Consider the following 26,020-nt stretch of genomic DNA (forward strand, 5'->3'; position numbering starts at 1 on the left):
AGACATACTTCTTTTTTTGTTGTCAGCACAAATCAAATTCTGCATCTTTGTGTACTATGAAATCAAAGAGATTGATGATGATAAGGTGAGTACTCAAGACTTTCAAAAGAATTCAAGAGACACGAAATATGCAAAAAAATTTAATGACAATTTTGTCCTATAATATCAAGAACTGTCTTCTGGGGATTTTGAAGATTTTCTCTTTTTTGCCTATCACATGCTTTTTATATTTTGCACTTAGTGAAACATACTTTGATTTTCTCAATTTTCCGAAAACATTATATATTTTCTCAGTTTGAAAGGATGGTATAGAGTGCCTAATTATCTTCTTCATACTATACATGAAACAAAACTAATACAAATAAAATGACTTCATACAATTGAGAAAAACAAGTATTTTAACTCCAGATCTAGTTCTTTTAGTATATTTTCCTTCTCCAGGGCCTTGGAAGTACATATCCCAAAGAAAGAAGTGTTTAGCAATAAATTCAGAGTTTACAGATAGTATTATATAAAAATATTATCATAATTCTATACTATTGGAACAGATAAAGGTTAAGAGTAGTCCATTGATTTTTTAGGGAATTAAATTTAATAAGTATTTATTTAGCATGTGCTTTCTCCTTTGATGTAGACTACTCCATTTACTCTTATATATTTTGTATGTGCATAGTTATTGACATGTAGAATATGAGTTCTTCAAAAACAGATGAGTTTTGCTTTTTTGTACCTTCTAGGTTTAATATTAAGTTTGGCACATCATAAGTGCTTAATACATATTTCTTAACTTGTTGATGGATTGATTTGGTATTATTCTATTTGACAAGCATTATATCAGATATTTGGCATATAATCAAGAAAACAATATATGCCATAATGGATCTTATATGCTAAAATTTCCTTATTGTCATCCTCATCTCCTCATTCTTAACCCACTGAGCTGACAAAACTTGTATTTTCTATTTTACTCATAAATACAATTCTTCTCTTTACCACTGTAGCTAACCTCCTAGTTCAGGTCCTAGGAGTACTTCTCACTTGAGTATAAAGAACTAATTAGTATCCCTGCCTTAGCCTTCAACTTTCTACAATCACAGTTGCCAAAGTAATATTTCCAAAATATACATCTTACTCACTGTACTTGGTACATAATAAGTTTAAAAAATGTGGCTGATTAAACTTATCATTTCTCTTTTCAAGGAACTGAAGTAGCTCTGTGACACCTCTAGGATAAAAGATGAACTTACATGACCTTTAAAACTCTTTACAAGCTGCCTTTCAACTTTCTTATAAATAGCTCTCCTTTACAAACTATATTATAGTCAAAAAGGTCTTATATATTCCTCATACATGGCTTTCCATTTTCATTCTCTGTATTTTTCACTATCTGTCTTCCATGTCTGGAATGTGTACCTTCTTAACCTTTGCATCATATAATTACTTATTTTCCTCAAAGACTAGCTGAAATGCAATTTTTTGAACGAAGCCATTCCTTACCTACTCTATCACAGATATTCTCTTATCCTAATCCCCTTTTATCTAATTTATGTAAACAAGAATATTTAGGTGTGGGTGTGGGTGTAGGTGTGGGTGTAGGGATGTGTGGATATAAATATGTATCCAAAGGTCTTCTGTCGGTAATCCTTCCAGATAGAATGTAATATACTTTGAATAACAACAACCTTTATTGAACTAAGGGTCCCAAAACTAAAATTGATGCATTCCCTGATCTCTTTTGTTTTATTTCAAGAGAAATGACAAATGAATAGATAGGTAGATATAAGTATAAATAAAGTAATTTCACAGGCAAAATGATTAAAAATCGAGGCAATAATGAAATGTCTCTGTAGCCTGAAAGGAGGTGGTACTTGACATGTATATTAAAGGGATCTGTGGGTTCCAAAATTTGGGACAAATTGTGTCAGAATACATTCCAATATAGAATAGTGGGAGATTGAGGAGAACTATCTGTGCTGAAGAACAGAGATGGAAGATAGGATGTTTAGTTTTGTGATTGCTATATAAATCACTTTGGCTAGAACACAATACATTTGAAAGAATAAGATATAATCATTCTGCATCATTCTGGGAAAGCTAAGTTAAACTTTGACTTCAAATACCAAAAAGAAGAATTGATAATTTACCCCAGGTGAAATAAAAAGCCACAAAAGCTTTTATATCTGGGAAGAAAAGAGTTCAAAATTATACTTCAGGGATATTTACTTCACAGCTATGTGGGGGATTAATGGAGAGGGAAGAATTTGAAGGAACCATTTGGAAGTTATCACATCATCTCTTTGGATGAAATTTTCTTTTTTGAAAAATAAGGGAGTTTGATCTAAATAATTATGGCGGTTCTTTCCAGGTATAAATCTGCAATCCTATGATCCTAAGGCCTTGGTGATTTTAGGTAGTAAATTGAGAGGCACGATATGTGCCTCTGAGGGATTGCAGCACTTTTGAGACTGTAGATTCTCTCATTTTCAAGAAGCATTTTCCTAATCTTTTGCAGTCTTTATTCATCTGAAGCACACCACTTGGACTTAATAAATATTAAATTAACCAAAAAAAAAAAAAGTCATACTCAAGTATAGCCTTTAATTAAAAGGGTACCAAGAAATCCCTCTAATATAGTTTATCACCCTATCTTCCTCAAGTGATTTAGACACCATTGCCTACTTTATCTTCAGGAAATCCAATCTTTAGGAAAACTTTTAGATGAAAATAATGCCTTGTGGGTTGCCTTATATGTTAGATTTTTAAAAATCACTTCGTTAGAATCAAAACAATTTTTTTCCCTCTGTTTCTGTCTTGATAATCCAGGAAAAATTGCATAATGTAAACTAGATTTGAATAAATAAAAGTTAGGAGCTTCAGAACACAAAAAATTCTTTTATCAGGCAACTATTATCACAAATCTTTGAGTACATGGGATTCTAGCTTTAGAACTAGAAAGGAGATTAAGGCCATCTAAACCAATTTTCTCATTTTACAGAAGAATATGAGGCCCAATGAGGTTTAAATGTCATCCATTGTCACACATACAATAAGATTTGAAACCAGTTGAAGCCTTATCTTTTGAAACAAAAGTCAGTATTCTTTTAATACACTATGTTGCATCAAAAGGGAAAGAACAAAAGGCAAAATATTTTTATTTTTTTCTTGCATACATTTACATTATGTAACATTTTTTGCCTTAGTTCTTGGAAATTCTACACTTAACTAAAGATGCTAGCTAAATGAGTTCCTCATGCTTATCAATTTCAGAAAAAAAAAACATTTTTAAGGATAAACAGTTTTAGGTAGATCTGCATAATCTTGGTTTACATTCCTATATTGTAGAAACTGCACACTTTGCTATGCAAGAGATTGTTGAAGCTCTAACCATGATGTCCCATGACTTTGTGGCCATAGGTGACAAAAAGAAAAAAGGAACAAAGAACTCTTTCCTCTGGTATTTCCTCCTATGTATAACCTCACATTCATTGAATTAATTTTTCTGATTGGTAACAAGTAAATTTGGTTTTAGTAATCATGCTTGGCATTACTAAAGTTAGGTGTAGACTAATTTATCAATACATATTTATTTTATATGTAATATGTACTCAGCTCTTTGCCATGAGTGGCTTGGTGGGTTGCCTCATTAGCAAGCTTATAAAAGCATTTTAAATTACATGGGAGTTTCATAACTAATTGATAATTAAAGTAATATTTAGATGATACAGTTTTTCCCAGATTTGTACTTGATAATTTCTCTTTTTTTTCTTGATGCAGATGAACAATCAGGATTTTCTTTTGTTCTTTTGTTACTTTCTCTTCTTTTCATTTCTTTCTCTTTTCTTATTTTTTAGGATTCATTTGACATGCTTCAGTGCTTTATTTAGATGTGAGCTTAGGGCCATTTGACTGCATATATCAAATACTTTTTCATATCACGTATTTTTGTTCAGGAGAACAAAAGCTGACATGAAAATCGAACTGAGTTCACTTCTAGATAGCACTGGAAGACTGTCAAGGTCAGAGATGTGTTACAAAGGGGAATTGTATTATTAAAGGAGAGGTGTGAGGTTATAAATACTAGTTCTCTAAGGTCTTTACTTGGTCTATGAACCCTTTGCTTTTTTAAATTACCAAGAAATGAACCATCTTTTATGGAATATTGAGATTGTACATTTTTGGGCAAAAAAATAATGGAATTTTACAGAGTGTTAGAAAATAGAAATCTTCAAAGAGTTTAACTGTTGGATTTTCTGTAAATTCTTGTATGATGATAGAAAAGAGCAATATATTTCACTGCATGAAACTATCTTTAAAAGTTTTGGGATGGGGGGAGGTTAGTATCTAAATTTAAGTGATGGTTTTTAATAGTAGAGATGAAACATAAGGCCTGGTGTCAGGAAGACCTGAGTTCAAATCCAATTTTGGACATTTACTAGTTGTGTGACTCTGGACAAACTACTTAACCTTGTTTGCCACAATTTCTTCATTTGTAAAATGACCTGAAGAAGGAAATGGCAAAAAACTCCAGTATGTTGGCCAGGAAAATCCCAAATGAGGTCATGAAGAGTTAGACATGAGTGAAATGATTTAATAACAATAAGAGCAAAATTTTATATTAGAGATGCAACATGATCCTGCTATATATAAAAAATAAAAAATGTCATATTTGGAAGTGAATAGACATGATTTTATAGGCAAAAATAAATTATTATGAGGAACTTTGTCTACTAACACAGGTTGTCCCACTTATCACAACTTATAGGCTTAGGAAGTTGATTAGGTTACTGAAAAGCTGAATGACTAACCCAGGGTTACATAGCAAGGATTAGGTAGAGGTGTAACTTAAATCCATGTTTTCCTAATATCAAAGCCTATGCATCAGGCATACTGCCTGACAGTGTTACCTTTGAACAAAACAGTTATATACACCAAAGAAGATTAATTTCATATAATTATCCTAAATGCAGGACAATTAGGCTTTCAGGTCATAGTGGGAATAATGATAACACCAATAAAATCTTATGAAGAAAATACAGTTTGTATAAAACATTTCTAATTTTTAGACAACTGAAAAAAAAGCTCTGTAGGTGACTATTCATATAGATTAAAATTAAACTTAACTTCTTAAAATCAACTAGAAGAAAAATTGTGTTCTTTAAAACATCAAGATCTTTCTAGCAAGTTTGGATTCATTTCTTCACTGGCCATTCTTTGAAGAATTGTATTGATACACTTGCTCTTTATGGAAATAGTTTGCTTGATTTATTAGAGAGATTTTTACATAGAATTCATATTTTCCCTTGTATAATTTACACTCATTAATTCTTTAGCTTTCTGGGTTCAAACAGAATAAAACCTAATTTGTTTTCCTTATAACACTTTTAAGTGCTTGAAAACAGACATTATATCTACTCTAACCACACTATTTTTCTCAAAGCTAAATATGCCATATTCTTTCAGCCAATCATTAAGTGGCAGGATTTCTTGTTACTTGAATGAATTGGTTGCCCTTCTTTGGTCACGTATTAGTTTATGAAAATAAAAATCTATAAAATTTTATGTAAAATTTATATATAAATCTTTATAAAAATCTGATGCTCAAGACTGAATATAAACTTTACATATGACCTAACCAGGAAAGAATATGATGGGAACTTGACCTCCCCTTTTCTGAATAATAGACATAGAAAACCTATGAATTCCTTGACATTGGGAATTCTTGAATGAAAAAAATTCTCTGTACTAATGCAAGTTCCTAATCTTGGAGAATTGTGTAAAGTGACTGTCTCTATCCACTATGTCATGCTACTTTTCATGTGGTTTTAGTTGGAATGGACATTGGTAAAGGAGAAACAAATAATTCTCATTTGTCCATAATTATTACCAAGATAGTCAAATGGGGAGTGAGTTTCTGTAATTATTTCTGAAGACTGTCTACTGAATTGTAAAGAGATTATGATCTGTGTCAATACAGAGATATTAACACTCCATAAATTATAATTTTTAACATTATAATGAAATGAGTCTGCTAGTTTATTTGGCTGCCTTGTCAATCTTGCAGTCCATTAGAACCCCCAGATCTTTTTCACACTAATTACTGACTACTCACATCTATCACACCATGTACATTCTAATCTTTTTAAGTTGCCAAGTTACTGACTTTTTGTAAATAATGAGTTTAATAAATATTTTAATTAAATTATTGTATGAGTATAATACATCTCCCATAGAAGATTTTTGATTTTTTAAACATAAAACTTTATCTGAGACCCCTACTCTATAGTCCTTCTTTCTTTCACACTGTTCTGTTTTTCTCCCAACTTTTCTCAGCACAGAGCAGAATGTTATGTTCAGAATTTGCTCCCATATCAATTTCATTTCACTATATATCTATGCTCATTTCCTTAACAATTAGTATGATAGAGAGGAGAGGCAACATGGTACTCTGGAGAGGACTTCTTTGTAACTTGTTTCCTTCCTTTGCCCAATGGAAATGATACTGAACCTATGAGGATTGAGAGAAATTACATGTCAAAGAGCTTTCAAAAAAATTTTAAGTATTTCATAAATATGTTATCAAAAAGGAACAGATTATTTCTGTGCTTGATTTTTAAGTTAATTTTGAATAAATCATACCATATAAGCCAAATATTCGAATTAGTATAATTGCTGCCTTAAAAACAGAGAACCATTTTGATAAAAAAAAAGGTAATTTCTGATATTAATGTCATAATTACAAAAATAAAATCCTAGAATCAATATGTTATTTATTATTGCAGTATGCCAAGTGAAGAACTGGTGAAATTTATATATATATATTATATATATTAAATGAATGCAGCTAGTAAATAGCAGATCATTAATATCAACATGCATCTTGTGATTCTTAGCACTGACTCATTGTATTACCTCAAATTTGTACTTTCAAATACATTATACTTTTGTGCAGTAGATTTTTGTGTTCTGAGGATGTCATTTGTTTACGAGTTAATAAAGAAAGCATAGATTGTGATAGGATACAAATCTACTTCATGAAGAATAAATTCATTTCTACACTCCTACCTCTAAAAAGGTTTTGATACCATCCTTAACAAGCAATTGGCTAAATATTTGAGACATAATTGGTCCATGGGACAGCTTCATGGTTACCTTACTATAAAAAAAACTTAGCCCATGAAAAGTCAAGGGATTATTCTGATGTGAAATCTACTAAGAACCACCATTGTAGATGAAGAGGAAGGGAAGCTGTTTTCCAACTGTAGTAATGCTTTAACCTTACTGAATATTTTATACATGTTATTTTGGGTAAGCCTTCTTTCAGAATTATAATAACAATAATAACAATCTGATTTTGTGCAACTCCCCTTAAAATCCAATTCACACATAAATCAAGATACCACTCCATAATGTCATTGACCCTCTTTGAAAACAATGGATGAACAAGAGGTAACACCTACTATGTGAAAGGCACTGTGCTAAGTGCGGTTAAATTTATTATCTCATTTAATTTTTACAACCTTGAAAATTAGATGTTATTATTTTCATTTTATAGTTGAGGAAATTGAAGCAGATTCCCTTCTAACCTTGGCGGCATTGATTTTCTTTGTGCAATTTTTTTTTAAATTTAATGTAATCAAAATTATCCATTTTGCATTTCATAATATTCTCTACTTCTTCTTTGGCCATAAATTCCTCCCTTCTCTACTGATCTGAAAGATAGATTATCTCTTGTTCTCCTAATTTGCTTATAATGTCACTATGTCTAAATCACGAATCAATTCAACTTTATTTTGATATAAAGTATTGGATCTTATTTCTATGCCTAGTTTCAGCCATACTATTTTTCAGTTTTCACAACAATTTTTGTTTAATTGCTTAAAGTCAAAGAGCTAGTAAATTTCCAAGACTAAATTTTAATTCTTATCTTTCCAATTCTAGGCACAATACTCTTATTGCTTTACCTCCCTAGTCATTTTCCTTTTAATTTTTTTCTATTTATTTTCTTTTTATTGCATACTAAGTGCTTTATAAGTATGTCATTTCACTTCCATCTCTTACCTAAATCACCAGAGCTGTTTAAGTCAGGGCAGGTCCAGCATATGAGGCAAAACACAGAAATATTTATCATAGGCTTAGTTTAAAATTGTCACTAGAACAGAAGAAACATCTTTATTTATTATTGAATGGACCCAGAAGAAATCATTAACAAACATGAGAATTTTCAAATTGCAGTTTTCTTCAGCAATTTTATTTCAATATCTATAATGAAAGAATTTTTTTTCCATTTAGTTGTGCAATGAATTTTTCCATCCTTTCATGGAATAAAAGCATTTGTAGAACATTTATAACCTTATTAGTCAGAAATTTTTAGAGTCAAAATTAGAAAAAAAAAAAAAAAAAGCAAAAAGTCACTCAGTCCTGTGACTATCTAAAAGCAATTATCTACTATTTCTAATTTAAAAAACATATTGTAGTTACTGTAATATTGATAGGAAGCAAGCACAATGTACAGTAGGATCAGATGAAAACAACTTTGAACAAAGAGGAAAACCAGAAAGCTATGTAGAGAAAAAGCCATTTGAATTGGAAATTGAGTGATGGCTATAGCTATTGTTGTTGTAATTTTAATAGCTTTTTTTATTTTTCTAAATACATATGAAAATATTTTTCAACCTTTAGCTTTGCAAAATCTTGTGTTCCAATTTTTTCTCCATTGCTTCCCCCATCTCTCCTCCCCTAGACAGCAACCAATCCATAATGGGTTAAACATGTGCAGTTCTTCTAAACATATTTCTATGCTTACCATGCTGTGCAAGAAAAATCAGATCAAAGAAAAAAAATTAAACACACACACACACACACACACACACAAACTCAGAAAGGTAAAAGTAGTATTGTTTGATCCACATTCATTTATCCATAGTGCTCTCTCTGGATGCAGATGGATCTTTCCATCATAAGTCTATTGGAATTACTTTGAATCACCTTATTGTTGAAAAGATCCAATTTCATCATAATTGATCGTCACATAATCTAGTTGTTACTATATAAAATGTACTCTTCATTCTACTCACTTTGCTTAGCATCAATTCATGTAAGCCTTTCTAGACTTTTCTGAAATCAGCCTGTTTATCTTTTCTTATAGAACAATAATATCCCATTACATTCATGTACCATAACTTAGCCATGCTCCAGTTGATGGGCATCCACTCAATTTCCAGCTTCTTGTCACTATAAAAAGGATTGTTACAAACATTTTTGCACATATGGGTTCTTTTCCTTTTTTGTATAATCTCTTTGGATTAGTAGAAACTCTTTGGAGCAGTATTAAACACTTCAAAATCATCTGAAAATCATCTGTTCATATCCTTTGATCATTTATCAATTGGGGATTGCCTTATATTCTTATAAATTTGAATCTATTTTTATATATTTTAGAAATGAGTTCTTTATCAGAAATACTGGACTGTAAAATTTCCCCCCATCTTTCTGATTCCCTCTTAACCTTGGCGGCATTGGTTTTCTTTGTGCAATTTTTTTTTAATTTAATGTAATCAAAATTATCCATTTTGTATTTCATAATATTCTCTACTTCTTCTTTGACCATAAATTCCTCCCTTCTCTACTGATCTGAGAGTTAGATTATCTCTTGTTCTCCTAATTTGCTTATATCACTCTTTATACCTAAATCATGAATCCATTTCAACTTTATTTTGATATAAAGTATTGGATCTTATTCCTATGCTTAGTTTCAGCCATACTATTTTTCAGTTTTCACAATAATTTTTGTCAAATAGTGAGTTCTTGGCCCAGAAACTAGAGTCTTGGGGTTTATCAAATCCTAGATTATTATAGCCATTGACTATTGTGTCTTGTGATCCTAATCTGTTCCACAGATCCACTACTCTATTTCTAGCCATTAGCAAATAGTTTTGATGAGCATTGCTTTATAACATAGTTTTAGGTCTCGTATAACTAGGCCACCTTGGTTTGCTTTTTTTCATTAATTCCCTTGAAATTCTTGACCTTTTGTTCTTCCAGATGAATTTTGTTATTATTTTTCCTAATTCTATAAGGTAATTTTGATTGATATAGCATTGAGTAGAATTGTCATTTTTTAAAATTTTAGCTTGGTTTATGAGCACTTGATATTCTTCTAATTGATTAGCTCTAACTTTATCTGTATGAAAAGTGTTTTATAATTGTGTTTGTATAACTTCTGGCTTTGTCTTGGCACAAATGTTTTATAATATCTACAATGATTTTTAAATAGATTTCTGTTTCTAACTCTTGCTGCTGGACTTTATTAGCAACATGTAAAAATGTCGATGATATATATGGACTTATTTAATATATAGCAACTTTGCTAAAGTTGTTGATTGTCTCTAGTAATTTTTGTTAAGTCTCTAGAAATCTCTAGTATCTGTGGAATGATAATTTTGTTTCCTTGTTATCTACTCTAATTCTTTCAGTTTCTTTTTCTTCTCTTATTGCTAAACTAACCTTTCAATATTCTACAATATTGAATAGTAGTGATAATTCACAATTTTGTTTCACCCCTGATCTTATTGGAAATACTTCTGTTTATTCCCATTATATATAATGCTTGCTAATAGTTTTAGATAGATGATGTTTCTCATAAAATGTCACTAGTTAAAAGGCATTCCTGTTGAAAGGAATTGTATAAGTAAAAATAATGAAATTAAGAAACTATGGGAAATGTTGAAGGGCTAGTGAGTAGTCGAGTTTGACTATAGTGTAGCATACAAATAAGGGGAATATCTCTTTTGGCAATTCTTCTAGCTGCAAGGGAAATATTAGTCAAAGAAACAAAACTTCAGAAGGCACTGTGTCCTTCAAATGACTTTAAATGGAGTGCTATAAAATAAAAGACTTACCTCCAGTTTTTGTGAAGGACTAGTATAATGAATAATTTCATTCAGAGAAAAGTATCACTATACATGTAGCACTACTGTATGCAAATATTAACAAGCTATACTTATTAAATGTAAATTGTAACATGGTATACTGAATTTTTATTTAAAATACTTTTTGGATTACAATTTTCTAGCCATAATAATTTTGAATCATTGTTCATGGTAAAGAGAGGGAATTCTCTATTTCCATAAGTTTAGGTATCCTAACTTTGAAGGAATAACACAGGGCAATGTGTGAGAGCCAAGAGAATTGCTTTTCAGTCTTGATTCTTTAAGAGCAAGACTTGTGACTGGAGGCTAATTTCCAAATTAACTTTTGAGTTTCTTTCTATGTAAAATGAGGCAGTTAGATTAGGTAATTTAAAAGATAGCCTCTTGAACCAAATCCTATAGTACTATGATTTAATTCTAAGGGGTTCAATAAATAAGATTCAGAGGACAAACAAATAAAAATTGAAAATCCTTTATGAACAAATTGTCTATATTATTTTGCATGTATGTTAATGATAAAACTTATTTTCGTTTTAGACTTTTCTCTATTTCTTCAAGAAAAATGTATTAGAGTCAATGACTATAATAGTGTATAATCTCTCCTTAACTCATCTATCTTATTTCAGTCTGGATATTTTCCTGAAAGTTCTATGACATTATAATTAATGTCTATGTTTCTCTCTATTTCAGTGACACAAGGAGGTGTTGCTTTAGTGTCTGATATGTGTCCTGATCCTGGAATTCCAGAAAATGGGAAGAGAACAGGTTCTGACTTCAGGTATGAAGTACATGAATGTCATATGCATGATAACATTCTTATAATGAACTTTCACCCTATCACTGTTTAACAATTTAAATTTTGATGGTTTGTATTAATTTTAATACTATCACAGTTTTTATAAAAAAGGAATCTTGCTGAATGTCATAATCTCTCAAAGACAATTTTTATCATGTGTGCAAACATTCAGTTTTACTTAATAGTAAAATCCTAAAAATGTACTTTAGCCATCTCCCTATTTATATTCACATTTTACCTTATATGGTTTTTGAATGAATTTAATAGCAATTAAATTAAATTGTCATTGTAGTCATTTATTTCTACTCATTGATAATTGACTTTAAATAAAATTTTCTAGTGAAAAGTATAAATTTCACATAAAACAAAATTTGTTTTGCTGAGGTCATCAAAACATTTGTCCTTTTATTAAATTAAAAGTGCAGAGATAATTATGAACATATTACCTAAAATTATGTGTTTTCTCCAAGGAAGTTGGACTGAATAATCTTTATAGCTGTAAAATCAATAATTCATGAGAAGTCAAGTACTAATAGACAGGAGGTTGAAGTTTAGAAAGACATATTTCATCTTAGAGCTAAGCTATCCAAAAGTAGGACAAGCTGTCTCAATAAATATTAGGTTCCCACTTAACTGTAAGTCTTTTTACAAAGGCAAGATGATTATTTGTATGTTAGGTATGAAGTATCAAATGTACTTATTCAGTTTTGAATAAAGAATGAATAGTCCCTGAGGTTATTTGCAATTCTGAGATTTTGTGGTTTTGCAAAATGCAACATGCCAACAAAACAAAACAAAAACTTTTTGTTTTGGAGAGAAACAATAAGCAGGAATAGAAAGGACCACATTTCTCTAGTTTTTAAAAGACCCTTTTTACTTAACAAGTAATTATAATTATAGAATTTTATTATAGAATTTATAGAAAAGGAATTTTATCTCTCTGATTCTCAGTTTCTTATCCTGAGAAATTGGAAGAATAATATACATTGGACCATTTTATAAGATTTTTGTGATGCCCAAATGAAGAATGCTTCATAAAGTTCAAAATACTATATAAATGTTAGTTTTTGTATTAATTATGTGGCTTTCCCAAGGTTACATAAGTAGCAAATAGCAGGGCCATTGTTTCATTGTCAGTCATAAGGTTAAAGAGTCAGTGTTCTTTCTCCATAATATATTTCTATTCATGTAATCCTACTGAAGAACTCTGATACAGTGCTTTTTAGTGAAAAAGAATGATATGTCAGACAAGATAGATAGTACCAAAACTAACAAGTAATATTTCCTAATTTCTGAAACAAAAGTCTTCAGAAAGTAGACTGGACAAAACTCTCTCTGACTTATTAATACAGACTTATCACCTAGGATTTTCCAGGATTCTGTGAAACTTGTGATATAGCAAGATGTACAAAATTTTCCCAAGGACCCATAAAAGCCAAAATAAGATAAATATGGTTGCATACCATCACCCTCACTCCATCCCACATCAGGTAATGAGAATTACCAAGACTAACATGCTTTGCTATCAAAATCTGTTACCTGATTCCACTGCTTCATTTGTATATAAATAACTTTATGACTTAAATATATACATATATATATATATGTATATATTTCTAAATAGAAACATAGGTATATACACATATGTAATTTTTAAGATAAATTTATTATCTTTCAGTTGTTTGTTATGTCCAACACTAACTAGCTCTATTTAGAATTTTTTGGGCAAAGATATCGGAGTGATTTGTCATTTTCTTCTTTATCTCATTTTACAGATGAAGAAACTGAGTCAAATAGGGTTAAGTGACTTGCCCAGAGTCTTACAATTAGTAAATGTCTGAGGCCAGATTTGAACTTGGAAAGAAAAGACTTCTCTCCATTGTATTGCCTTGCTACCCTTTTTTTGTGATAAATATTTTATAATAAATACATTAGAGGGATAAAAAACAGGGTTATTCTGATTTTATACACTGAACTTAGAGTCAGAATTAGGAAGCAGCTGATTTCCTCGCCAGGTTCATTAGCAACTGTGTGACCTTTTCTTGTCCCACAATTCAATTGCCCTGATGTCCTGACTGGATTAATAGAAAATAGGGATTATGTTTTTCAATATGAAATAAGAATAACTATTTTTTTTAATTTTTATTTAATAATTACTTTATATTGACACTCGTTTCTGTTCCGATTTTTTTTCCCTCCCTCCCTCCACCCCCTCCCCTAGAAGGCAAGCAGTCCTTTATATGTTGGATATGTTGCAGTATATCCTAGATACAATATATGTTTGCAGAACCGAACAGTTCTCTTGTTGCATAGGGAGAATTGGATTCAGAAGGTATAAATAACCCGGGAAGAAAAACAAAAATGCAGATAGTTCACATTCGTTTCCCAGTGTTCTTTCTTTGGGTGTAGCTGCTTTTGTCCATCGTTTATCAATTGAAACTCAGTTTTCTTTGTCAAAGAAACCCACTTCCATCAAAATATGTCCTCATACAATATCGTTGTCGTAGTGTATAATGATCTCCTGGTTCTGCTCATTTCACTTAGCATCAGTTCATGTAAGTCTCGCCAGTCCTCTCTGTATTCATCCTGTATTCATCATTTCTTACAGAACAATAATATTCCATAACATTCATATACCACAATTTACCCAGCCATTCTCCAATTGATGGGCATCCATTCATTTTCCAGTTTCTAGCCACTATAAACAGGGCTGCTACAAACATTTTGGCACATACAAGAATAACTATTTAAAAGGGTTGCTGTTTTTCATCGATTTTATTAAAAATAAAAATTAAAAAAAAAACAAAATTATATTGTTTGTATAACATAACTCAGGTGTGTGGTGAGCTTTTTCTTCTCAAAAAGCAGCCAGGTGATAAAAGTTCAGATCTTTTATTATCTCCAATATAGCCCGGTTAGCTTAGAGGCCTATCTCTCTGCTTGGTTCCAAGAGCTCTCTCCAAATGTCTTTAAATCCAAAGGTCTGGTCCTTCAGCCTCTACCTCTGCTTTCTTCAGCCTCCAGCCAGCTCCAATCTTCATGTCATTCCGGTGAAATCTTGACTTGTAGAGTCTTCCTCTGAAGAACTTCTTCGACTGGCCCATTGGCCTATTTATGCTCCTTCCAGAGAGAGGAATTATGGGTTTTCTCCCATAGTGCTCTCTGGCCCAAAGAGCTTCAAGGGAGGTATGAACTCATTGAACTCCAATGAGTAAAGGTGTGAACACAAGCGTTGTATTAATTAGTTCTACTTAGTACCTTGTTTCAGGTTCTGCCCAAAACATCTTCTTGTAAGATTAGATCAACTCTAATTAGTTAACAGTTAGTAAGGATTCCAACACAGTGGTAGAATGAATTGTTTGGAATTAAAAACAAAATTAAAAATCATTTAATTCACATTTGGAACTCTTTATAATTTGTTGCCCACACATACACACACACTTTTCCAGTTTTATCTCATAATTGCAACTCTCCAAATATGAAGAACTCTGGCCAAAATAATTATTTTCAAAGCTTCCAAAGCAAAGTCTTGCTATTTTGCTTTGATGTCTTTTTATACTTTTATTTATCCCTTTAATGTCCAGACTTGTCCTCTGATGAATTTTTAGCTATATTCTTTATATTTAAGGCCATCTTTTGCACTAAATTTTCCCTCCTTTCTCCTTCTTACCTTGACTAATACCTTGTTTTTCATTCCTCTCATGACTTATTGTAAAATACTTATTACAAAAAAGCTTACTTAGGCAATATAATGGATAGAGAGTCAGGCCTGGAGACATGAAAACTTTTCCTCCTGACTTCATATGTGGCCTCAAACACTTAGTAGCTGTGGCACCTGTTTGCCTCCATCTCCTCATCTATAAAATGAGCTGAAGAAGAAAATGGCAAATCATCTCATTATCTTTGCTAAAAAAATTCCATATTTGTGTTCACAGATTATCCTCCTACTAACCCAGAAGCTTACTAAGGGCAATAATTATGACATTTTAAATTTATAACTTCTCCATTATCTAGCAAATGAAAATTCATCACTAGAAAAGAAAATATGTTTCTAAAGAATGAAACTAGTTTTGAATCTAATTTTATGTAGCAATTAATTTGTAGTTTAGTAGGGAAAGCACAATACTTGAAGTTAAAGACTGAATTAGAACTTTGTATTTGCATGATACCAGACAAATCCCTTATCTTCTATGTCCCTCAGGTTCCTCATTTATCAAATGGTAGGGAGGTATAGTTAGACTTGAAATAGATAATTTAGTGGACAGAGATTAGACTTGCAGGCAGGAAGCCAGTCTAAAATTTTCTTTAGACACTTGCTAGTTATGCAACCCTAAGCAAGTCATTAACTTCTGTCATCTTCAGTTTCCTTATTCATAAAAAATAGGGATCATAATCATTCTTACCTAATAGAGTAGTTATAAAATAACTTATGCAAATTATTAATATAAATAATTATGTAAATATCTTTATAAATGCTGAAGTGCTATGTAAATATTATCCAGTATCCTTATTACTATTCTTATTATTTATTATCATTATGTGATATGTTAGATCCTATCTATTACTGAATTCAATGATCCTATCATTAATAGGAGACATTTTTTATTACATTCTCCAGAAAAATACTGATAGAGGAGTTAAAGCTAACACAGTGGAGAAAAGGCAAGGACTTTGCAGAGCTCTCCCATATTCTCTTCCTAACAGTCTTAAACAAAGCCTCAAAATTTATAGCAGCAGTATAAAAGGATTGGGTGAAACAGTTTTCCAGTGCAAGATACCTTAAAAGCTTGGCAGAAAGGTCTGTAGCACTGTTTTGCTAAGTAAGAGAACAGCAGATTCCTCAAGTTCCAGGGCAGAAAAGAGTCCTTTTAATCATGAACAGAAAAAGGGCCAAGTTACCTCTTGGTAACACCTCTCCTTAGATCATATTACCATAAATACAAAGAGAGAAGAGAGTAAAGTCAAAAGCTATATCCAAGCCTCAAAGAAAAATATGAATTGAAAAGAAGTCCCAGGAAAGCTTAAAAAGGATTTTTAAAATCAAGTCAGAAAAGCAGAGAAAAATTTGGAAAAGAAATGTAAATGATGCAAGAATATCATGAGGAAAATAAGAGTCAACACTTTAGTAAAAGAGGCACAAAAATACTGAAGAAAATAACATTTTTTAAAAACAAAAGATAACAAAAGATAAAAAGAGGCACGCAAATCCAGTGAAAAGAAGAATTAAAAAAAAATAGACTTGGTCACATGGAAAAAGATATACAGAAATTTACTGAAGGAAAAAATCTCCTTAAAAAGTAGAATTGACTAAATGGAAAAGAAGGTACAAAAGCTCAATAAAAAAAGTAAAAAAAAAAAAAAAAAAAAACAAAAAAAAAACAAAAACAATTCCTGAAAAATTCAAATTGAGTGAGTAGAAACTAATGACTCCATAAGATAGAAATAAACAATATAATAAAATTGTTTTACAAAACCAACACAAACAAGATTAAAAGGGAAGGACAAAGATGGGGGGGAGGGGTATTTACAGTGCTTCTCATTTCAGAAATATATAAAGAACTGTGCCAATTTTACAAAACACAAGTCAATCCCCAATTGATAAATGGTCAAAGAATATAAAGATAATTTGAAGTGATGAAATTAAAGACAACTGTAGTCACATGACAAATGCTCAAAATCATTGATTAGAGAAATGCAAATTAAACTTCTGAGGTACCATCTCATACCTCTTAGATCAGACTAAAATGACAGGAAAAGATAATGATAAATGTTGAAGGGGATGTTGGAAAACTGAGACACTAACACATTGTTGGTGGAGTTGTGAAATGATCCAACCATTTTAAAGAGCAATTTGGAATTATGTCCAAAGAGCTATAAGACTGTGCATACTCTTTAATCCAGCAGTGCCACTACTGAATCTGTATCCCAAGGAAATCATAGAAGAGTGAAAAAGACCCACATGTGCAAAAAAATGTTTGTAGAAGCTCTTTGTATGGTGGCAAAAATTGGAAAATGAGTAGATGCCCATCAATTAGGAAATGGATGAATAAGTTATAGTATATGAAAGTAATGGAGCATTACTAAAGAAGCTGATTATACAAAGGCCTGGAAAGATTTACATGAACTGATGCTGAGTGAAACAAGAAGAACCAGGAAACACTACACAGAAACAGCAAGATTATGTTATGATGAGCTATGAAAGACTTGGTTCTTCTCAATGATTCAATGATCCAAGGAAATTCCAATAAACTTTGGATAGAAAAAGCCATCTACATCCAGAGAGAGAGCAATGGAAACTGAATTTAAATCAACACAAACTATGTTGACTTTTGTTTTCTCTTGTGGTTTTCCCTTTTGTTCTCATTTTTGTCTCCTAATATGACTCATAAAGAAATGGTATTTAAGAAAATTAATGTACATGTGTAATCAGAAAAAAAAAGTAATAAAAGGGAGGAAAGCAGGAATAGTTATAAACATATATATATATATATATACATAGTTATAGACAGAATTAAAACTAAAATATATTTAATCAAAAGAGAAAAAAAAGGGAAACTACACTGTCAGTTAAACTATTCAGTATTGTTTAAAACCATTTAAAATAACTTGATAGTATAAAATCCTTGAGAGTATACCTGCCAGAACAGAAATAGAAATGATATAAATATAAAATAAAATACTTTTTATACAAATAAAGTTAAATTTTAAAAATTGAAATAATATTTATTGTTCAAGGGTAGGTAAGACTAACATAATTTTTAAAAATGAAAAATGCATCTAGCTAATCTCTCTATATATAATATAATTCATTTACATATATTTATATAATACAAATTAAATTACTTAAAATTATCTCAAAAAATCAAGAAATTCAAAACTTTTCCAGGGGAAAAAGATATTTAAAAAGCAGATTTAGTAGTATAAGACTTTAAATGATATTATAAGGTGAGAAAATTATTGAAGTTTAAAATGGATAACTTAAATGATTTTAAATTATAATTTTCTTGTATAAATAAAACTTATGCAGCCAAGAATACAAGGAATGCAGAAAATTGGGGTGGGAGAGAGAAGAAACTTTCATAGGCAATCTTTCAGATAGATTGTATTAAGTTGGATTATTGTTGTGTAGGAAATGATGAACTGGATAATTGAGAAAAACATGGAAAGGCTTGGATTTATAAAAGAAGATGCTATTTGTCTTCAGAGATACAGATGACAAGTGGAAATTAGCATCCTATGGTGTTACATGTATATATATGTATGTATATATGTATGTTTGTATATATATATATATGTGTGTGTATTTATAGATAGCTATGCGAGTATGGGTGTGTTTATATCTAGATAGATAGATAGATGTAGATATAGATCAGCTTGTTACCTTCAGAGTAGGGAAGAATAAATGAAAAATACACAGTAGAGAATAACCAAGTTGGACAATTAAAAAAAAAAGTATAGCATTTATTATGTATATTTTCTTGAAATGGAAATTTATTGCTTTATATTGAATGCTCTTTTACATTTTGCTATTTACATGCATAATTTAATAAAATTAATAACTTAAATAATCTTATTAATAAATTTAAATATTTTTAAAGTGATAAATGGATGCCCTTAGTAAAACATTGAAAGATTTGAATATACTGATGTAAAGTGAAATGAGTAAAACCAGGAGAATAGCAAATTGTGCAAAAATGAACTTTTTTTGAGGAGGGAGTCTCTTTTTCCCTAAAAAAAATAATTAATATAGAAATACATTTTGCTTGACTGAACATATATAGTATATCCAATTGCTTGCCTTCTCAATAAAGAAAGAGTGAAGGTATAGAGGGAGAGATTTGAAAATCAAAATTTTAAAAACATGCTTACATTATTTTCATAGTTAATTGGTAAAAATAGAATATTAAATTTAAAATAAAATATTAATATTACACATATGTAATACTTAGAGGTTTGTGAAACACTTTCCAAGACTACAATAAGTCTTGTGAGGAAAATAGATGACATCAGAGCTGTAGTGATGAAGAAAAAAAAAAGGGGGAGGAGGGGAAGGTCAGACTGTTGGCCTTGGAGTCTGAAGACTGAAAGTTTGAATCTCACCTCAGATACTAACTTCTACATACGTGGAAGTCTCTCTTGGATTTAGTTTCCTTACCTATTTAAAAAAAAAAAAAGGTAAAACGAAGATAAAAATAGCACATATCCCACAGGGGTATTGTGAAAAACAAATCAGATAATACTTGTAAAGAACTTTTCAGTACTTAAAGTTTGCAAAAATTTGTTAGGTATGTTATAATAAAGATTCCTTCTTTGTGTAGTGTTGGAATCCTTACTAACTGCTAAGTAATTAGAGTTGATCTAATCTTACAAGAAGTTGTTTTGGCCAGAACCTGAAACAAGGTACTAAGTAGAACTAATTAAGACAAGGCTTGTGTTCACACCTTTACTCACTGGAGTCCACAAGTATGCTAGCTTCACAAAGTACACTTTCTACACCTCCCTTAAAGCTCATTGGGCCAGAGAGCACTATGGGAGAAAACCCATAATCCCATTCTCTCAGAAGAGGCAGATAAAAGGCCAGCGATGAGGGATCTATGGCAGAAAACATTTTTTCCTCTTGGCTGGCTGATCGCGCTGGACTCGAGAGGAACGACTCTGGTGCAGAGAACACTTTGACGGATTTCAGTGGAGCTACGCCAGAAGCCCTCTCTCCGCAGCAAGTTGGTGGCTGGGCTCCCCAGAAGGAGATAAGAGAGACCTTCCATCTCTGTCTTGGTAGAGTGTAGGTTGAACTAGATGGCTGCTGAGATGCCTTCTAACACTCAAATACTGTGATTCTGTGGAGTCCTGTATAAATGACAGATATCAGCATACTATCGGTAATATCATTATCATATTACTTATGAGGAAACTGAGTCTCTGAGAGATTAATCCTTGAATGTGAAACAATTATAGCTAATTAGCTCCATTACAGAAATAAAAATAAAGCTCAGAGATTTCAATTACTGGTAGTATTCTCTGTGAAACTCTATTCGTGAACAGCATTCATGCCAGATACAATTTTCATATGCAGCCAATGTTCCTTATTCTTTACACTTCCCTGGCCTGGTGAGTTCCAAGGCCTGCCATCCCTGGAAAGTCTGCCTAGTGACTTGGCATCATAGGAATTTTCTGGCCTGCTCTGTGGAGTCCATCCAGGCCTAGATAATAGCACTGTTATAAAGATGCAATCTAAATCATTGAGGTCCTGATCCTTGCCAGAGTACATGCAGTGGCCATGTCTCCAATTATATCCCAAGACAGAGTAAGCCAGAGAAACTGCTCACTAAAGAGGTCAAGCTTATCAGAGACACCAGGGAGAAACATTTTGTTCTCAAGTTCTGGTACATGGGATGATGAAAAAGACTTTGTCCCTACATATTAGAAAGCATCCAGTGCTGACTTTGTATCTTCCTCTTGGTAGTCCCATCCATACTAGGCAAATACTACAGTTTAATCATAAGAGCCTCTACTAGGCTTCAAAAAAACCTGACCCAAAAGATCAAGTCAATAAAATGACAAGCACTTCTTAAATGCTTATGATATGCCAGAAATAGTACTAAGCACTGGAGAGGACTAAGGACAGGGATTTGTATTGATTTATTTGCCGTAGTCACAGAGGTAGCAAGCATCAGAGCCAGGAATCAAATCCAGGTTAAAGGATCACAGGATTTAAAATCTGAAAGAAACTATAAAAATAGTATGATGGTTTTGCAATCGAGGACTTTGCAATGTAGTTTTTCTACAACTTGAATGTTACAATTTTTTCTGGGCTTCAATTACATATTTGTACAATTAGAGGATTGATGTCCTAAAGTCTAGATTTCAAACTAAGTTTTATCATCTAGCACAGTAGTCAATAAATTATAATCATAGGCAAAATCTAGCTCACTATTTTTGTATAGTCCACAAGCCAAAAAAAAAAAAAAAACCTATTTTTTACCTTCTAAAATATAGTAAAATATTGTTGACTATTTTTTTCTGACTCCAGATTTAACCTAACCTCCTGGTTTTACACCTGAGGAAACCAAGAAATTACATAATTGGTATACCACAAATAAGCAGGTAGTTACTAGTAAACTAGATTTTAATGTAGGCCCTTTGATTTCACATTGCTTTCCATGTTATTCTCCTTTGTCCCTCTTTTAGTGCTCCCAGTTCTCTAGATTACCTTTTCTACTAATTTCAAGTAGCCTTCTCACCCTAGAAGAACTTTCAGTACCTTTATCCTTTTCAGCTAGAAGTGCCCTGTGTTTTTGTCCCTTTCTTTGGTTAGTTCCTTCAATTAAAAAAAAAAAAAGATACATTTTAGCCATAGTAAATACTTCATTCCTATTCAAAGATTTAATCCTGATTTTCTAGACTTTTCTTAATTTTGACCCTATTTGGGAAACTTTTCTTCTAATCTCTCTTATCCTCTTTCATCTTCCATTTATATTGTTTTTTTCTCCTTCAGAATATAAGCTTCCCCTGGACTGTTACTATCTTTCTTTTTCATTTTAACTTCTCTTTTTCATTAGTTGTTACAAATTGTCTTCAAGTGTCCAAGTTTCTTTTATTCTTAAGAAGAGTTCCACTAGAATCTACTATGTCCTCCTGCCATCTTTCTATATCTCTCCTCCCTATCTCAGCTAAATTCTTAGAAATTTCAATACAATTATTACCTCCACTTCTCTTTTCATTCACTCATCAAATCTTTTCAGTCTGTCTTTAAACCTTATGAAATAAAACTGCTCTTTCCAAAGTTACCAATGATCTATTAGTGAGCTAAATATATTGTGTTTTTTCTCAATTTTTATTCTTGTTGGCCAGTTTATTAGATTTAAGCTACTAATCATCTTCCCCAACTAGATACTTTCTCTTTTCTACATAATCATTACATCATTCTCCATTCAATTCTCTTTCGTATGTCTAACTATTCCTTGAGTCTCCTTTGATATCACATGATTAATATCATGTTTCTAAGTGAATGTCTTTCAATATTCTGTCAGTGATTCTCTTCTCTTTAAATACTATTCATGACTTCAACATCTCTATAGGTTTAATTAACCTCATGCAGATGTCTCACACATTTACATATCCACAGTCTCATGTTATCAGTTACTAGTGGTCAATTCAAAATAAGATGTCAGAGACATCTTAAACTCAACATTTACAAAATGGAGCTCATTTTCTTTTTATATCATATGTTCCACTTTTTCCAATTTTTTTTTTCTATTTGTCTTTAAGGCGCCATCTTCTTTATTGTTTCTCAGGATTAAAACCTAAGAAATATCATTTCCTTATTTATCCCACATTTCCAAAAATTTGCCAACACTTGCCCACAATTACTTTCTCATCAGACTATTTCTCACTTCTGGGAGTGGAGCCAAGATGGTGGAGTAAAGTTAGGAAGCTGCTTGAACTCTCCCAGTTTTCTTCAAAAACCACATGAAACCAAGTTTCAGAACAGAGTCTGACAGAATGAAAGCACCCTCCAGTTTAATATAGACTGGAAAATTTGAAGAAAGATTAGTCTCACTGGTGTGAAAAGGGTTTTTAGCCCAGTTCAGATAGAGTCTGGGAAAGCAAGTGAGAGGGTCTTAATCACAGCAAATCAGCAACTAAGACTCTCAGTCTAGGCTCAGTAGAGAAGCAAATGAATGGAGCAGCTTCCAGTACCAGCACAGAAGGCAAAGTCCAGGAAACCAGGCTATTTCCTGAAAAAAGTAGGCAAAACTACCTCTTGCAAAAGAAAGGGGCTCCTGTGCTCAAAGCTCAGAGCTGCACAGGAAGCTTAGGACAGCACCCCCTTTACTCCAGGAACAGAGCTTAACCATAAAAGTTAAAAAAGAAAAGAAAAGAAAATGAGCAAGAAACAAACAAATAAACAAAATATTGACCATAGAAAGCTACTATGATGATAGGGCAATTGAAAACAAAAACTCAGAGTAGGAGATAATATTCACAGAAGAAATCTCAAAAATTGATATGAATTGGCTTCAAGCCCAAAGAGGCTTCTTGAAATGCTCATAAAAGACTTCAAAAGACAAATAAGAGAGATAGAAGAAAGGAAATGAGAGGTATGCATGACGGAATCAACAGCATGGAAAAGAAAGGAAAAAAATTATTTGAAGCAAACAATTCCTTAAATAGTAGAATTAACCAAATGGAAAAAGAGATACAAAAGATTAATTGAAGAAAATCACAGATTAATAATTAGAACAAGGTAAATGAAAGCTAATAATGCTGTGAAACAGCAAGAAATAGTCAAGCACACTAAAAAGAATGAAAAATGGAAGAAAATGTCAAATATCTCATTGGAAAAACAGCTGACAAGGAAAATAGATCCAGAAGAAAGCATTTTAAAATGATTGGCCTACTTGAAGACCATGACAAACAAAAACAGCATACAGATAACATTCTACAAGAGTTCATTGAAGAAAACTGCCCCAATACTCCAGAAAGAGAGGTGGGAACACTGATTGAAAGAATCCATCAATTATCTCAGGAAAGAGATCCCACAAGGAAAACCCCAAGGAATGTTGTGGCAAAACTCCAAAACTCCAATCTCAAGGAAAGAACACTGCAAACTGCCAGACAAAAACAATTCAAATATCAGTGAACAATACTAAGAATTACCTAGGATGTGGCAGATTCTATAATAAAATAAAAGAATTGAATGGAGCCTGGAATTCCATATCCTGGAAGGCAAAGGACCTGGGCTTAAAACCAAGAATCACTTACCCAGAAAGAGTCAGCATGATCTTTCTGGGGAGGCGATGGAACTTCAATGAATTAAGAGGCTTTCAATCATTTCTACTGAAAAAACTACACAGAAAATTTAATCTACAAACACAAGACTCAAGAGAACCATAGAAAGGTAAACAGTGGGAAAATATATATTCTTTAAAGGTTGCATTTCTACTATATACATCCCTAGATGGGAAAACAACATCTGTAATTCTTGAGAACTGTATCTATCACTGGGGCAGACAGAGGGTGGCATCACATGGACTGAGGTGTAGTTCTGAAGGGAATCTGATGTGATGACATCAAAGAAAAAGATATTAGGGGTGGGAAAAGACCTATATTGAAAAAAAGGAAAGGGGAGGTATAATGGGACAATTACTTCATAGGAAGAGGTGCAAAAGACCTATTACAATCCAGGGAAAGAGGGGGAAGGAAATGAGCATTGTTTGAAACTTGATCTCATCAGTCTTGGCTCTAAAAGGAAATAAACTTAATCATTCAGTTGAGTATAGAAGTGTATCTAACCCTATCAAGAAGTAGGAGGAGAAAGAGAAAAATAAAGGGAGGGACAGGATAGAAGGGAGGGAAGAAACACTAGTGAAAAAAGTAAGAGATGGGGAAAGGGGTGATAGAAGATAAGACAGTGGATAGAATGAGTTAAAAATAGTAAAAGAAGAGGGAGAGGTAATAGGAGATAAGGTGGTGGGTGAAGTAGTTTTTAAAAATCACATCTAAGGACAGGGTGGAAAAAAAGAACAAAAGCAAATACAGGAGCAAAAATTAGATGGAGGGGAAATACAGAGCTAGTCATCATAATTGTTAATGTGAATGGGATGAACACTTCCATCAATGGAAGCAAATAGCAGAGTGGATTAAAAAACACAATCCTACAATATGTTGTTTACAAGAAACACAATTGATACAGAAAGACACATACAGACTAAAAAAGGCTGGAAGAAGAATTTTTGTTTGTTTGTTTCAACTGAAGTAAAAACAAAAAGCAGGGATAGCAATTCTGATCTAAGATAAAGTAAAACTAAAAATAGACCTATTAAAAGAGATAAGAAATAACAGTACATCTTGGTAAAGGATACTATAAATAATGAAATAGTAATGATACTAAATGTGTATGCACCAAATGCTAGAGCAGTCAAATTCCTAGAGATTTTAAGCCAGTTACAGGAAGTTACAGGAAGAAATAGACAAATCTAACTACAAAATAAACAAATAAGAAACCAGGGAGGTTAATAGAATCCTAGAAAGCCAAGATATGATAGACCTCTGGAGAAAATTGAATAGGGATAGAAAGGAACACATCTTTTTCTCAGGAGTACATGGCACCTATGCAAAAATTGACCATATATTGGGGTATAAAAACCTTACAATCATTGCAGAATGGCAGAAATAGTAAATGCTTCCTTTTCTGAACACAATGAAATAAAAATTATATTCAATAAAGGACCAGGGAAAAATCAACTAATGACCAATCAGAAAGTCAATAATATAATTCTAAAGAATGAGTGGG

General features: G+C 31.9%; 1 protein-coding gene across 1 annotated transcript in view; it reads left to right on the forward strand.

Moving 5' to 3' along the window:
• CSMD1 (CUB and Sushi multiple domains 1) overlaps positions 1–26,020 on the forward strand; it is a 2,716,069-nt gene that overhangs the window by 1,790,596 nt on the left and 899,453 nt on the right. Inside the window, exon 8 of the mRNA XM_051975995.1 lies at positions 11,619–11,706. Within this exon, the coding sequence (XP_051831955.1) occupies positions 11,619–11,706 (88 nt within the window). The remainder of the gene's footprint in view (positions 1–11,618; positions 11,707–26,020) is intronic.

This window comes from Antechinus flavipes, chromosome 2 (assembly GCF_016432865.1).
Source record: "Antechinus flavipes isolate AdamAnt ecotype Samford, QLD, Australia chromosome 2, AdamAnt_v2, whole genome shotgun sequence".
Classification (NCBI taxonomy): domain Eukaryota; kingdom Metazoa; phylum Chordata; class Mammalia; order Dasyuromorphia; family Dasyuridae; genus Antechinus; species Antechinus flavipes.